The sequence below is a fragment of the Xenopus laevis genome, chromosome 7L, assembly GCF_017654675.1.
Source record: "Xenopus laevis strain J_2021 chromosome 7L, Xenopus_laevis_v10.1, whole genome shotgun sequence".
NCBI classification, from domain to species: domain Eukaryota; kingdom Metazoa; phylum Chordata; class Amphibia; order Anura; family Pipidae; genus Xenopus; species Xenopus laevis.
In genome coordinates, this window is record NC_054383.1 from 97,408,376 (window position 1) to 97,425,745 (window position 17,370).

General features: G+C 39.8%; 1 protein-coding gene across 1 annotated transcript; it reads left to right on the forward strand.

Annotated features, from left to right (window-relative positions):
- Positions 1-4,832: 4,832 nt before the first annotated feature.
- Positions 4,833-6,053, forward strand: b3galt6.L (Beta-1,3-galactosyltransferase 6 L homeolog). Its single transcript, XM_018226045.2, has one exon. It carries the CDS (start codon positions 4,982-4,984, stop codon positions 5,993-5,995), a length of 1,014 nt encoding a protein of 337 aa, XP_018081534.1. The 5' UTR covers positions 4,833-4,981; the 3' UTR covers positions 5,996-6,053.
- The last annotated feature ends 11,317 nt before the right edge of the window (positions 6,054-17,370 follow it).

The window sequence follows — 17,370 nt, forward strand, 5'->3', positions numbered from 1 at the left end:
CAATTCACTAGCGAACTAGACCATCACTAGTGTTCGTTTGCACTCTATATAGACTTCATAAATTATTCCCCTTTTTTCTTAAATGATAAAACAGTACCTGGTACTTGATCACGACTAATATATAATTATTATTGGAGACAAAACAATTCTATTGAGTTTATTAAATATTTAAATTATTTTTTCAGTAGACTTAAAGCACGGTGATCCAAATTACGGAAAGATCCCGTATTCGATAAACTCCAGGTCCTGAGCATTGTGGATAACAGCTCCCCTACCTGTTTGACCTGTCCACTGCAAACTCTACAGAACTGAAATAGTTAAGCATTACACTGAATAATTCATCATGCCCCTTGGCAATATCCTTCAGAATCAAAGCAAGCAAGTAACTGATTCATTCTCGATTTCCGCTGACAGTTGTAGGATAGAAAAAGATAGGGAAGGAAGATTAAAAGGGCCGCTGGCAAAAACCATATGCAGCTGGTTTCAATAATAAAAACAATATATAAACTAGAGCCAACTTGTGAATTTTGATTAAAGACATGCGTTCTCACCTAAGTATCTTATCAGTTCTTTGTGTTTTGGTTGGGGAAGACAGAAAAAACTGTAACTTTTCTTAAAATAGTTGAGAGCTTTGCTAATAAGCATATTTCTAAATATGTGTAGATTAAAAGCAAAAACAGTTACCAACTCTTCTGTAACTTTAAAGGACAAAGAAATGGATAAAAGTTTTTATCTAACCTATTTAAAAGTACTTTTTAAAATTTTACATAGTTGGTCTCATTTATTATGGTGGGACAAGATACAAAGTGCAAAAGGCACATTTATCAAGGGTCGAATTTCAAATTTATGTGAGATTTTTTAAACTCCCTTAATTTGAATATATTTAAACTCGACTGGGGGGGTTATTATAAAAAAAAATCAAATTTCTAAAACATGGACAAATTTTACCTACCAGAAAACTCGAATTCAATCAAACTCGTTTCAAGTTTTTTCTCCAAAAAAACCTCAAATGTCAGGAAGGCTACAAACATCTCCAAATTGGTCACTGGACCTCTCCCATTGTCTTTACAGTAATTCAGCAGGTCTAAGGTGCCGAATAGTCGAATTCTTAAAGGGCCAGAGTTTAATACATTTCTAAAATCAAATTCGAATTTTTTAAAAAAACTTGAATTGAGATTTTATAATTCCCTAGTCGAATTTGGCAGTTTTGACCATGAATTTTCAATTCGACCAATTAATAAATCTGGCCCAGCATGTCTTTTTTGATCTGGCATACATTGGGACCCTCATTAAGACTAGTCATTTCAAAAGACTTTTCAATTCCAATCATCTTTGCTGCATGTTGTCTCGTAAGGAAGCCCTGTACATAATGCATTATCGGATAAAAGTCCAAGAACAGGACATGCTTGTCACCAAAAGAGATATTGTGAATTATGGATGAAAGTCACTGGAGTGATGTATATTATACTGTGTTAAAAGTAATGACATACACTTAAAAATAGAGAAACTATTGAAAAATCTAAATCAGGAGATGTAAAACTGAGGTTCCACTCTACTACACTTAGTTTAAACAAGGAGTCCCCAATAGTGCATGCACAGAATTAGGCAGCAACTTGGGAATCAAAATAACATAGAAGACTTTAAATTTCTGATTCTACCTGAAAATAAGTATTTCAAATGCAATATAAAACTGTACAGTAGTGGTTAAAGGAGAAATAAACCACTTCCACCCCCTCCCCTCCAAGCTCCCTGCCCGCAGTATTAATTATTTTTAGATGTTTTCCTTCTGCTGACCTGCTAAAAATTTGCAGAGATATGCATCGGAGTTCAAAGGGACCATCTTCCTTCTGTATTCTCATCCTCAGTTGCCGATATGGATCTTGTGGGAGCATGAGCAGTAGAAGCTGATTCAGGACAAAGATTGAACTGCGCATTCTCCTTCAAGATCCGTGTCGCCGCTCTGCGGAAGAGGATCAAAACTCTTACAACTCTACAAATTTATAGCAGGTCAGCAGAAGGGAAACTTCTAAAAAGAATAAATACTGCAGAAAGGGAGCTTGGATCAGGCGCAATAAAGTGAGCAGTGGAGGGGGGTGCAGAGGGTCACGGGTTTAGTTCTTTTTTAAGACTCTCTAAGTATGAAACCGAAATTATAGTAAAAGGAGGACTATTGATGCAAATATGCTGTAAGCACAGTGGATCCACAATACATGCTTATCAGTTCCCAGCTCCATAGTGATTTAGCCCTTTTTGGGGGCTTTAGAACTCTAGCACTTTCACCTCCAGGCCCAGTAAATTACCCCAGCATTTTAACATTCTGAGCAATGTATTTTCAGAGCCCAGAAGCGATGCTTTCTCGCACAGGGGATTGAAATACCTCGCAAGAGGGAATGGTAAATAGCATAAACTGAGCTGACATCGAAGGCTGAGTTAAAGGGGTTGTTCACCTTTAAATTACCTTTTAGTATTATGTAAAGAGTGATATTCTGAAACAATTTGCATCTGGTTTTCAATTTTTATTATATTATTTTGAGTTATTTAGCTTTTTATTCAGCAGCTTTCCAGTTTGCAATTTCAGCACTGGTTGCTAGGGTTCACATTACCCCAGCAACCATTGATTTGAATAAGAGAATGGAATATGAATAGGAGAGGGCCTGAATAGAAAGATAAATAACAAAAATTTTAAATTTGCAGCCTTATAGAGCATTTCTTTTTAGATGGGGTCAGTAACTCCCATTTGAAAGCTGGAAAGAGTCAGAAGTAGGGATTGGCAAATTTTTTCACTGAAAAAATTACGCCAATAGACGCACCGCGCTACAAAATTTTTCTGATGCCCATAGACTTTAATGGCCATTTGCGAAATTTCGCCGGCGGTGAATTTTTGGCGAAACGAAACGGGCCACATTCGCCCATCCCTAGTCAGAAGAAGAAAGCAAAAAATTCAAAAACTATACAAAAAAAAAAAAGGAAGGACAATTGAAAAGTTGCTTAGAATTAGCCTATAGCATACTAAAAGTATGCTGTGGTGAACCACCCCTTTAAGAAATGTAAATGGAGAAAGATAAAGGTTTATAATCAATCCAGAATGTGAAGCTGTAAAGCCAACAGGCACCAATCACAGAATGTTATTCTAAATTTAGGATGATTTTTACCTTTCCTTCTCCTTGAAAAAATATCTATTGATGTGGGATGCATTTTGCAGGAAATAAATTGAGAATTCAATGGACTCAGTAGGACTGTGTCATAACAGTTGCCCTAGAACTATGGAAAGAGGAGCTTACAAAAGGAAGTAGTTTCCTGGTGTGATAACTTGAGTGTAGTTTATGTGGTAATTAACACTACTTCATCCTTTTTAAGAGAAGTTTACCTCATGGAAATTAGTTATCCTTTCTGCAGGTTGTATTCCAGATTATAAATCCTAAACCTAAATAGCTTTTTGTCAATCACCAAGAATTGGGGAGTTAGACTATTTAAAAATGTATTAAGGTGATAGCTGAGGTGGGGTAATGCCTCTGTGAAACAGGGAAAACCCCTGTCAGCAATGGTTGCCCCAAGAACTTTCTGCTGTGAAACGTTGGAGTAAAGGCGGCCATACACTATTAGATCTGCTCATTTGGCGATCTTAGCCCAATATGCCCACTAAAAGATGGCTGATATCGGTGAATCCGTTCAGTCCAAGGGCAGAATGATCGGATTAAAATGCTGCAAATGGGCGCGACGGATCGCATCAACTGGACCGATGCTGCATCGCAGAAAAACAAATCAAACTTGCCTGATCGATATCTGCCCGATTTTTGACCAAATATTGATCGTGGAGGGACCGTCGGAAGCTGAATCTGTCTAAATGATCATTATTGGCAGCTTTCATCTGCCCGTGTATGGCCACCTTTAGGCTCGGAGTAAATGAAGAGTAAAGAATACGTTTTTGCCAGTTTCACCCAGTCTTCTCTCCTACCTTCCAACATTTTGGAAATAAAAAGAGGGACACAAAAGTTGCTGCGTGTAGCGTGGTGACATTTTTTTGACCACACCCATTTTTGTGGCCACACCCCCTAATTACCAAGTTCATTTTACAAAATTTCGCAGCTTATAAAATTTTGAACATATTTCTGTGTTTTTTCCCCCAGTTATTACAGTTTTGCTAATGAAGGTGAATTGCCCTTTAAGGTGCGAGTCTAACTTTTCAAAGGACCTGTTATCTTATATTGTTACAATTACTTGTTTGCTTATCTCCAAATTGTTACAAAAATATCTTATCTGAAGCTGAGGCTGTTCTGGGATCTCTGCCAAAAGCCAATAACTTAAGAAACTTTGTTTATTTTTCTGGCTGTTCAGTGCAGAGAAAAACAGGACTTTTCAGTACAAATGAGGGACTGCAGGTTGAACTGTCAAAAGAGTGACTGTCCCTCTAAAAACGGGACAGCTAGGGGGGTATTTGTTTTGTCTCCAAATTGTGAAAAAGCTCTTCCCTTTTGGTCACACTGGGAGAAGAGGTGCTATCAGCACACGAACTTTGAGCAACCAGGGAAAAATTTGTCTTTTCCCCCTGCACAAGTAGAAACCATGAGCCAAAACAGACTCCTAGCAGCAGAGCACAGGCTCCTTGGGTAGCTATGCACCCTCCAACTGAAAGTGGCACAAGAATTGCAGGCAGCAAAGAAAACTATGTATTACATGGAGCAGCAGCTATGGGGCAGTGATACTTGCTGGCAACCACCACAAAAATAAAAAGTTGTTTTACAACTACAAAAATAGGCTCTGTCAACCTCGACTAATTAACACTGTTCTACTCAGTAATATAGCGCGCCACTGCGTGCAACGTCACCGCGCTTGTGACGTCACGGTCTCGCGAGATGAGATGTGAACTAGATTATCTGTCCGGAATGAATGAAGGAACTGAATGATCGCGGCGCTGCGGGACTTTTAAGCAATATTGGGCGCTATGTGTTAGTCTAATAGTATTGTGACAGTCCGACGAGTCATGAACCTTGTGCGGGTTATATGTCGTCATAAGACGGCGCTGGGCCTGGGAGCTGTGTCAGTGTTCCTGGTGGTGCTGCTGTACCTGGCCAAGTGCACGTCGGAGAGTCTAAAGCCGGCGAGTCCCCGGGCTCTGCCATACCAACAGGCAAGTCACCGGCAGCAGCAGCACGGCGCAGAAAAGAGTGTCTCTGCCTTCCTTGTCGTGCTCATAGCCAGCGGCCCGAAGTATTCGGAGAGGCGGAGTATCATCCGCAGCACCTGGTTGTCCGGCGTCAAGTCGCGGGCAGAGCACGGAGATGTATGGGCTCGTTTTGTGATCGGCACCGAGGGCCTGGGCGAGGAGGATTCGGCTGCGTTGGAGATGGAGCAGCGGCGACACGGGGATTTACTGCTGCTCTCCGACCTCCGAGACTCGTACGAGAACCTGACGGCCAAGCTGCTGCGGATGTACGTGTGGCTGGAGCACAACGTGGACTACAAGTTCGTCCTGAAGGCTGATGATGACACGTTCGCCCGTCTCGACTTGTTGCTGGAGGAACTGCGGCCCAAGGAAGCGCATCGGCTCTACTGGGGCTTCTTCTCCGGCCGGGGCAGAGTCAAATCAGCGGGGAAGTGGAAGGAGAGCGGCTGGCTGCTGTGCGATTCCTATCTGCCCTATGCGCTGGGAGGCGGCTACGTGCTCTCCTGGGATCTGGTGCAATATCTCAGCCTCACTCAGCACTTCCTGGCACATTGGCTCAGCGAGGACGTGTCCCTGGGGGCGTGGCTAGCACCTGTGGCGCTAAACAGACTGCACGACCCTCGCTTTGATACCGAGTACAAGTCCCGCGGCTGTAACAACAAGTATCTCGTGACGCACAAGCAGAGCATCGAGGACATGTTAGAGAAGCATCAGACCTTGGCTAAGGAAGGGAGACTGTGCAAGGAAGAGATCAAACTCCGCCTCTCCTATATCTATGACTGGGCCGTGCCCCCATCCCAGTGCTGCCAGAGGAAGGATGGAATTCCCTGACTCATCCCTTTTATTTTTTTATTACTTTTATCTCTGGCAAATGATGCTGCACAGGGATTGCTTCATTCCCCCCAACAGTTTGGACCTTTCAAAGGTTTAGGGATAGGGTTGCCATCCGGCCGGTATTTTACTGGCCTAGCCGGTAAAACACCTGCCAAGGCTGGTATTACAAATTTACCAGCAATGTAGCTGCCGGTAAATTTGTTATATCCTTAAAAAGGCCCCCTCGGGCTGCCCCCAATTCCCTGTAAACTTACCTTGTCCTTAGGTTTTTGTCCTGGCCGCACCATGGCCCGCCCATTTGCGGCACAACCCCGCCACCTTTGACGTCACACCACGGCCCCCTTTTGTACCCGCCCCCACCAGCCGGAATTTTTTTTGAAACAGGTGGCAACCCTATTTAGGGGGCAGATTTATCAATGGTCGAAGTGAATTCAAAGGAATTTTTTAAGTAAAAAAATGTGAAGTCATTTTTTGGATACTTCGACCATCGAACAGGATACTACGACTTCAAATTCGTTTTGAATATCGAATATTCGATAATAAAAGTACTGTCTCTTTAAAAAAAACATCTACTTCAATACTTCGCCAAATTAAACCTGCCGAAGTGCTATGTTAGCCTAAAGGGACCTTCTAGAGCATTTTTCTAAGTTTTTTGAAGTTGAAGAAAAATCGTTCGAGCAACGGATGAAATCCTTCGAATCGTTCGATCCCAAGGATTTTACTTCGACCGCAAATGGCCAAATTCAATGTAAAAAGACTTCGATATTCAAAGTCGAAGTATTCCAATTTGATGGTCAAATATCAAAGCTTTTCCTACTTCGAAATTCGACACTTGATAAATCTGCCCCTAGGTGTATTTGTAGAGGACCAAGTTACCCTGCAGAGAAAAGAACGTGTGTACATCCATAAACATAACACAAGCACACCCAGATGCAGCACGAGATGCAGCATCTTCCACTAGAGTCCCGACATACTGCTGCACTGAGCACAACTAACACAATACAGTTACAATTTTATAGATGAAAAAAAGGAAAAGAAAGAACTGGCCTATATAACTGCACCTGCCCATACAGAAACTCTTATGAAGTATTAGAATTAAGACATAACCTTTATTAAGTCATTAAAATAAATATCCAAACCGCAACATTAAAAGACCAGTTAGAAGCAGGGGACCAATTGACCGGGCGCAATTTTAGCTTTCAGTTAGGCAGGATGACCGATAGGGACCAGAAGGGTTTTACAGATCGGTAGGTTGTCAGTTGCGGGTGAAGGGGTTGGAATTGGCTGGATGATCTGTGGGTTAGAACTCAAAGCTATTTGCTATAATTAAGTGCCTGAGGCACATTGTATTTAAACTGAAACCACCAAGAGAACCCGACAACGCTGCTTGGCAGCCATTTGTTAATTTATTGTGCGGGAGACACATTTCTTTTTCTACGCATCACTAAGATACTGGCCTTTGGCTTATTGCTACTTAGTTCCTTAACGGAGCCAGCTTCTCACATTATGGGAGGGATCTCTGAGTGGGTGAAGGGGTTGGCAATTTGATGGGTAGTCTCCGGTTGTGGTCTAAATACCCAACACCGCTGTGACCAATAAATGACCACTGGTTACATTGGTGCTTAGCACTTTTTCTCTGTAACCCTCCCTTTACTTGGTCAATTGGTCCCCTGCTTCTAACTGGTCTTTTAATGTCGCAGTTTGGACATTTATTTTAATGACTTAATAAAGGTTATGTCTTAATTCTAATACTTCATACGAGTTTCTGTATGGGCAGGTGCAGTTATATGGGCCAGTTCTTTCTTTTCCTTTTTTCTTGATATACATATTACTATCTGACCCTGTACACCAAACACTGTATTGGATGGTTGGTGCTCCCCATCACCCTACTTCTGTGCAATTTTATAGATGATCCTGCTCTAAGCATAGGCTCAGTTGGTAGGCATTTTTTTATATCTAAAGGAGAAGGAAACCCTTTCAGCGCAAAAACCCTTCCCCCGTAGGCCCTCCCCCCCGAGGCAAATGCCCCTAACTTGTTAGTTACCCCTCCATGCAGGTCCTCTCTTGCCAAGTTCACTGGCACCATCTTCATCCAAGCGCTCTTCTACCTGTACTGATCAGCGTTTGGCGGCGCATGCGCTGTAGGAGGCATTTGCCGGTTGGATCTACTGCGCATGCGCCCGAATTTCACAAAGTTTCCCATTTCTTTTTTCAGAAACTTCGTGACTTTCGGCACATGCGCAGTAAATTCAACCGGCAAATATGCCTCCTACTGCACCGCCAAATACAGGAAGAGGAGCAATCAGACGAAGATGTCGCCCGTGAACTCAGCAAGAGAGGACCTGCAGGGAGGGGTGACTAACAAGTTAGCGGCATTTGCCGGGGGGGGAGGAGGGGTTTTGCACCTAAAGGGTTTCCTTCTCCTTTAAAGCTTTGTCGGTTATTAGTGTTCCTATTTTGCCTCTTTCTAGCTAAAATGTCTCAAGTTGTTGGGGATCACTGATCCACAATAGAAAAACTGTGAGCTTTAGTTTTATCTGTATTTTCATTTCAAGGTCATTACGATTCATGTCTCACTCTGACTTTTACCTAGCAACCAGATCACCTTTAACTAGGGATGCACCAAATCCACTATTTTGGATTCGGCCGAACCCCGAATCCTTCGCGAAAGATTCGGTCATATACTGAACCTAATCCGAATTCTAATTTAGGAAGGGGAAACGTTTTTTAATTCCTTGTTTTGTGACAAAAAGTCAAGTGATTTTCCTTCATGACAGGATTCGGTTGTCCAAATCCTGCTAAGAAAGGCCAAATTCTGGATTCAGTGCATCCCTACCGTTAACATTCCAAGTAGGGATGTACCAAATCCAGGATTCGGTTTGGGATTCGGCCTTTTTCAGCAGGATTCAGCTGAACCCTTCTGCCTGGCCAAACCGAATCCTAATTTGCATATGCAAATTAGGGGCAGGGAGGGGAATTCACATGACTTTTTGTCACAAAACAAGGAAGTAAAAAATGTTTTCCCTTCCCACCCTTAATTTACATATGCAAAGTCGGTTCGGTATCCAGCCAAATCCTTCGCAAAGGATTCGGGGGTTCAGTCGAATCCAAAATCGTGCATTCGGTGCATCCATAATTCCAAAGCAGATAGCTTTACAAAAAAAATTTCTAAACTGCAGTCTCTACTACCACTCTGGATATCATACTAAGTTATTTTTTATGTGAACAACCCCCGCTTAGAAGAATGCACTTTCCTTGTCATAGCTTTTCTCATCTGTGGAATTAGCATCCACCAGAGAATGAAAGAAGATACTGACAGGTGTTCACTGTATTCAAGTGTCAGTATTAATCGAGCAATACCTTTCCTGGGCAAAGCCAGAATGTACAGTCTTTAATGCTGGTGTATGAGCACCAAAGGTTTTACTTTGCCTGGTGCATAAAATGTCAATGGAGCAGCTGTGCAACTGCCTAAATATTTAATGTTACTTGACCTTATTTTAAAATTACTTTGAAAAGGCAAGCAAAGCATGCCCTGCTGCTATAATTTTATTTTTACCTAAGTATTTTTGGAATTTTAACTTAAGAGACAAGGATGTCACTAAGTTTCATCCAGCTAAAGGACATTTTGGGGGCTATTTATTAAAATCCGAATGTTTAAATCTAGAAAAATTCAAGTTTTTTCCCCACTTAAAAAAAAAAATCGAATTTTTAGAGGAAAAAAGAAAATTCAAATTTTTCAAGATTTATTATACCCCAATGCAAAAAGCCTGAATCCAAAAATCTGCCATTTCAGACCTTTCGAGGTCCTGTATAAGTCAATGGGAGAGGCACCTATCTCAATTATGAAGTTTTTGTGGTCAGCAATTCGAGAAAAAGTCCAGAAAATTCAAATGATTGAAGTTTTCGCTAATTTTTATTGAGTTTTTCCCATGATCCGATTAAATCATGTTTTAAATATGAATTAAATTTGGATTTTAGTAAATAACCCCATTTATGTGATTAATTTGAATGGCTGTAAAGTCTTTACAGTGCAATAGATGTACATGCAAGTTTTAGTGGTGTATTTTTCCCTTTCTCAGATACCAAAGACTTTGCTTCTGTTTTGGTGTTGTATAGGGTTTCTGCATGTGTCCAGGTCCTGAGAATGGGTCAAGCTGGGAGGTAAATGTGTCTGGAGAGAATAAATGTACAGAGCCTATATATACCTCATTACTATTACATGGATAGAAAATGGAAAAAGATTTCTTTTCATTCCAGGGAGCCTTGTAATTAAAGACCCATCACTGCATTTCATTCTTTTCTTATTTATATTCGTTTGATATGCTCCTAACCTCTTACCTGTCACAGAATGCAATGCCCCCCTTCATGTCTCCATCTTGCATAGCGGCTCCTCCTCATCAGCCCCTCCACTTATCACCTCACTGCGGTGGAGAAATTAGTTTTGAAGGTTTGCCTAGGGTGCCCCTTAGATTTGGCCCAGCACTGGATACACTATAGCGCCAACAGTATCTAGCCATGCCATCTAAAATGAAGTCTTCTGTTTAAACACTCACAGCTAAGTTCCAAACTGTCTCTGGAATCAAGATCAGAACAAGAACTATTGATGGAGAGTGTGAGGTTTGAGTAACTTCATGCACATTACCTTCATTTGCTGCAGTAAAGGTTGCTGCCATGGGACTCAAACAGTGGAAACATTTGATATGGCATGATAAATTGTTATTTTCTTGTAACTCCAAAATCTAGGTTTGGAAAAAGCCACGAGGACACTACCTACGGTAATGCAAAATTCAAGGGTAACATTTAGTGGAGAAGCTATCTGGGGCTGTTTGAATTGTAAGCTGTGGGTAAAATGTGTTGCGTCACAAAGGGTTAAGGATGGCCACAAACTTCTGTACTTTTGAGCATTTGTGCAGCCTCACCAGGTTGTCTACAGCATACAGTTATATCCGTGGCAATTGCATGCTTTGTGCATTTTGGCAACAGTTTGGAGAAGACCCCCTACCTGTTTCAACACAATAATGCCCCAATGCACAGAATGGGTTTGCAGAGAGGGAAGTGGAAGAACTTTACTGACCTGCACAGGGTCCTGACCTCAACCCAAGTGAACACCTATGGGGTTAATGGGACGCTAACTGCAGTACATGACAGGCCTGGTCTCACTAAATTAGAGCCCAACCTTACTGCTACTCTTATGGATTAAATGAAGCTTATGGCACCAGTAATGTTTCAATATTTAGCGGCTTGCTTTTCCAGAAAAGTAGAGTTTATTAAAAAAAAAAAAAGCAGGACTATCATCATATTGATACCAATGGTTTGGGATAGAGGTGATGGACAGGCAGTTAAATTAAATACATACCTTACGGCTAACAGTTTAAATTCCCTTAATATGTCTAACAAACTTGAACCTACTTTGCCATCAAAGGGATGGTAACTGTATATTACAGTTTAAAAATCAGTACTTAACTGTTGAATAACTTACATTATACTGTTAGAATGCATTTACTGTGAACCTAGAGAATATTCTTGTCTATGGCAGCTATCTTAGCACAGTCATTTGTATATATATGTATATATGTATATATATGTATGTATATATATATATATATATATATATATATATATATATATATATATAGTTAGAAACAACATTACGTGCTTAACACCCTGATCTACAGCAATTTGCAATATTGTGGTGAATAAAGGGGTGGTTCACCTTTGAGTTAACTTTCAGTATGTTAAAGAATAGATAATTCTAAGCAATTTTTTAATTGGACTTTTTTTTCTAGTTTTTTAATTATTTGCCTTCTTCTCTTTCCAGCTTTCCAATGGGGGTCACTGACCCCATCTAAAAAAACAAATTCATAATTCAGTCTCTTATGCAAATCCGTGCTTGGTTGCTGCAATTGTAACCAGATGGCTGAAACTGCAAATTGGAGAGCTGATGAACGGGAAGCTAAATAGGTCAAAAAACACAAATAATAAAAAATTAAAACCAATTGAAAATTGTCCCATAATATCACTTTGTACATCATATATACTCAAAGTCAATGTAAAGGTGACCAACCCCTTTAAGACACAATGCAAATGAATAGCAAATCTGATGTTTGAAGCAAACAAAAGCACCCTGGAAAATTCACAGGTTCTTTGTACCTGTTCAACTAAAAATACTAGAGTCTTCTAATGATGAATTCACAAAATAAGTAAAGCTCTTATGTAAAGCAACCAGTTAGGCTTTTGTTTTCTTTCATGTTATTACAGGTGGCTGATTAGCTGCTATGGGTCACTGTTCTGGCTTAATTAATACCAGTTTTGTAAATTTGTTTATGCTTTGTACCACACTAATTAGGCAAGCATTAAAATGTACATTATAAGGCTAGTCCCACTGCTGTACAGCATATTTATGTACACATTGTAAATACTGTACCAATCCTATTCTCAGATGGATTGTAAAAACAGTCAATTGATTAATATTTATTTAAATGTTGGTGAGCTGTTTGTGTTTGTTGTAAGCCATTTACAGCATCGTGTCTGTATATCTTGTGCATGTTTATTTGTATTATTAATAAACATCCTTTACATCTGAACCGCTTTGTTTCTTTTTAATGAATCTGTTTCATCAGTGGAAAAATCAGCATGGTCGCTACACACAGACATTTGAATATATTTTTACTGAAATGCAAGTTTAAAGCATCAAACTGTCCAAATTTGCACAAAAGCAGTAACCAATATTGATTGCTTGCTATAGGTTACTGCTCATATTTAAAACAGAAAAATGCACATCAAATTTAGATTAACCACACTTGTTATCTTTAATAATATAAATATACTAAACATTTGAATACATTCAGCATGCATTTGAATAGAAACCCATTCCAGTGCTTTTTTTTAGGGGCCATGTTGGTTTCTCAGGCAGCTGCAGGTTCACCAGTGAAAGCAAACTTATGATTGGTTGCCATGGGTTACTGCCCATGTTTAGATTTTCTCTGTGTTTATAAATGATCACTAAGGCCATCTTTTTTTCAGGATAATTAAACCTTGAAAATAAGTTAATGTAAAATTGGTTACTCTGAGCACTTTTGCCATATACTTATATATTCTTAGCTTTTCTCACATCTTTCCCGACAACCTGAGGGTTCAGATATCTTTCCTAAACAAAAGAACATTAAAATAGTCCTCTTAACCTTCTATTAATATTTCGAAATCAAGAGGGGAGTGGAAATTAAACGAACATCTGCTAAATAACTCTGAGATTATCCAGGAACTGACTCAGGCTATCCCACAATATTTTTCTGAAAACAGCAATGGGGAAGTGACCAAAGAGACAGTCTAGGCTGCTCGCAAGACGGTTATTAGGGGGATACTCATAAAACATGCCTCCTACTTACGCAAATTGAGAGAATCTAAAATTAAATCACTTATGACAAATTATCCACCTAGAATCTTCTCACAAAACAAATCAGGATTCCCTTACGCTAGAGACATTAGCCTCAAAAAAAGGAGAGCTTAAGCAAATCCTGATAGATAAAGCTGAAAAAACTTTTAACATACAGAAAACGCATGTTCTATGAGAAAGGAAACAAAGATTCTTTATTAGCCAAACTCCTGACCAAAAAATCCCCAAAATCATTAATCGGGTCAATAAAAAATCCAAAAGGGAAAATACACTATAAGACAGACGATATTCTGAAGGAATTTGCACATTACTATTCAAAATTCTACGAAGGGAACAAGACACCTAGGACAGAAGGAAATATAGATGAGATAAAACTCTACTTAGATCAATGTGATTTACCAAAATTATCTACTGACGATTCTCAAAAATTACAAACGGATATTACAGAAGATGAAATAATTGAAGTTGTCAAACAGAGTAAATCCAGGAAAGTCCCGGGCCCAGACAGCTTCTCCATGCTATATTATAAAAAATTTAGGAATTACTCCCACATATGTTATCCTTATTTAATAATCTACTTCATAACAAAGGCCATCTTCCCCCAGATATGCTCAGAGCCAATAGAACGGTCCTTCCAAAGTATCCAAAAGACCCAATGTTCTGCCAAAATTATCTTCTGATATCCCTCTAACAATGATGTTAAATTGTATGCCAAAATTTTGGCCAACAGGTTAGCAAGAGTCCTGCCAATGCTAATTCACCCAGATCAGGTGAGGTTTGTAATAGGTAGAGATGCAGCGGATAACATCAGAATCATGACACATCTATGCCACCATGTCGAAAGCGTACATATTCCAAGTATATTTCTGTCATTAGATTCGGAAAAGGCCTTCGACATGGTGGATTGGACTTTCTTGAGAGCTGTCTTGGATACAGTGGGCTGCACCACTCAATGTAGGGAGGCAATTATGTCCATATATAATTGTCCTACGGCTAGGGTTTGCAATGAGGGGCACTATTCAGAATCCTTTGCTATTCGGAATGGGACAAGACAGGGGTGCCCATTGTCCCCTCTTCTTTTCGCCCTATGCGTGGAACCCCTGGCCCAAAAAATCTGACTTAATCCAGATATCTCAGGAATCACCATAGGTAAGGATTCCTATAAAATTGCCCTCTTCGCAGACGATACATTACTTTCAATTACTCTCCCACAAACATCTCTGCCTAACCTGTTTAATTAAATCAATAAATATGCTGCCTTCTCAGGATTTAAAGTTAACAATACAAAATCCGAAGCATTGGCTATATCCTTAACCAAGCCCGCTCAGAAACTTTTGGAGCTAAACTTCTCGTTTAAATGGCAGGAAAAACATTAAAATACCTAGGGATCCTTTTAACTCCAAAATTAGCAGAACTCTCAGAATTACCTCCCGATGGTTAAACAGCTCAATTCAACACTTCATTCCTGGCATAAAAAACAGATCTCATGGTTAGGAAGGCTACATTCTATAAAAATGGTAATATTACCCAGGATTCTATACTTATTTCGCACGCTCCCTATACCAATAAATATCGTAGATATAGATAAGCTACAAAACTAACTGTTCAGATTTTTCTGGAACAAACAAACATCCTAGGGTAGCCAAAAAGATACGTATGCAATCTATCCCACAGGGGGACTTAATTTTCCCAATCTTCATCATTACTGGAAAGCATCCCAGTTGTCTCAAATGGTCAAGAGCCACTGCCCACCAAATACTGTCAGATGGGTCTACCTAGAAGCCCAATTGTTAACACCATTATCTCTTTGAACCCTCTTATGGTCTGCACGGGAAGCTAGACCTTCCTCATCACTCTTGAATCCGATACTGAAACACACCATTAATCTCTGGGATAAGATGAAACTCAAGTATAAAGATGTAATTTGCTCAAATCCATCTCCATTTACCCCACTATTTCATAACCCACCCTTTCCTCCAGGCCAAGACCTGAAGTCTTTCAGTTGGTGGCTACACAATGACTTTTTGGATATAAATAGTTTGACTCCACTTGGAAGCATACTAACATGGGAGGACTTGCCAATATTCCTCTCCGGGAACACTATAAGTATCTACAGCTTAGCCTTTTTATAAGGTCGCAGATGGGGAAGAACCCTAAACAAAGGACACTCTTTGAATATCTTTGTGCACATCCCTTTAATAGGGGACAAATTTCCTTGATCTACGCCAAACTTAGATCATATGATGCTCCAGACAAAAACAAATACATGGAATGCTGGGAAAAGATACTCAATGCCATACAGCATATAAAACAGTGGGAATACACGTTAGATCATATCAGAAAAGCTTCTATCAACACAATTATCAAAGAGAACGCATATAAAATACTATATGACTGGTACCTGACTCCGGCAAAATTTACACAAAATATATGACTCTGACCCTCTTTGCTTCAGGGGCTGTAAAACGGTGGGAGACGAATTACATATGTGGTAGGAATGCCCACAAATCTCTAACTTATGGAAATAAATTTTTGCCCTCTTAAGCGTCTTGCTAGAGAAAAATGTTCGTCCAGATCCTTAGCTGGCTCTTCTTACTTTCAAATCTGATTCCCTCACCAAAAAGGGATACAAATTGTGCTCACAAATTTGCCTGGCAACCAGGTGCACTATAGCACACAAATGGAAGGAAGGCATTCCTACAATATTGGAGGTTAAAAGGAGGATATGGTGGGTGTCGTCGATGGAAAACGTACTGCAATGATACATCACAAAATGGACAATTTTACCGCAATTTGGACTCTCTGGTTATCTTGGTGTGAGACCCAAAGCTCTCTTAATTTTATAATTTTACAAGATCTCTAACTTGAAGTACATATTGTATGAAACTACTCTATTATTATTACCTAAGTATGACAGTTAGGATGAATATGTTACCAATATATACTATACCTTGTGAAAAATGCAATTTCAATTTGGCGGGAGACCTATCCCTTCCTATCCCCCCCCCTCCTTTTCTATCTTTCCTTTTCCTTCTTCTCCTATTCTATTTTTATTTAACCTTATATATTGCAGTCTGGAACAAAATAAGCTATTACATCTCAGAAATTATGAAGATTGCAATCTCGCAGTTCCAACACAAAATATGTAACAAATTGATAAATGTATCACTTGACTGTCAAAATGTTAAATAAAAAGTTTACAAAAAAATCTTTGTATTTGACTGTATTACAGTTGGACTGGCCAGCAGGTGGTGCTGTTGTAACAACGTTCTTATTAACAGTAAATATTTTCCTCTATATCTTTAAATCTTAAAAAAAAAAACTATGAATGGAAGTAAAAACTATGAATGTAATGCTTAGAATAGCAGTGATCAATGTTATATTATCTTATCTTAAAGGTTTACATAATCCTTGCCACACTTGGGCTCTAACTAATACACAGGGTGGTTTCCCTCTCTTCTTCCGGTCCCCTACTTGGATTCCCGGTCAAACACACAAGTACAACTCCCCAGAGCCACAGTACCTTTACAGTGTCCTTTTCCTGTGGGAAAAACAAATAGCCGCTTCCAATGGCGACCCTCAGATCCCAGGTCTCAGCCCTCTCAGTCTGTAGCTCAATCATATACTGAGACTCCCCTCTCTAGCAGCTAGCAGACCTAGCCTGCTAATTATTCCCCAGGTGAGACTTTCTAGGAGAATTAACCCACTCAGTACTGTTGTACATATGGGAGTAAGACATGAACCTAGGGGAGATATATCTCCCTTCACACTATGCTCCAGTTACCGGTTCACAATATTATATATAAAATACTAGACACTGAGCAATTTCCTTCAGGTACTGCTGACGAAGGTGCAAAGGTGACAGAGTGCTGTATGGGTGCATATTGCTGTGTGTAACACAGACAACAGAACACTTTGCTGCAATCTGACAGCAATGATCATTAGGTGTGTTTGACTATGGGAATTATAAATGGAGCTA

Coding starts and splice junctions, on each gene's coding strand:
- b3galt6.L (XM_018226045.2), top strand. CDS start 4,982: ATGAACCTTGTGCGGGTTATATGTCGTCATAAGACGGCGCTGGGCCTG.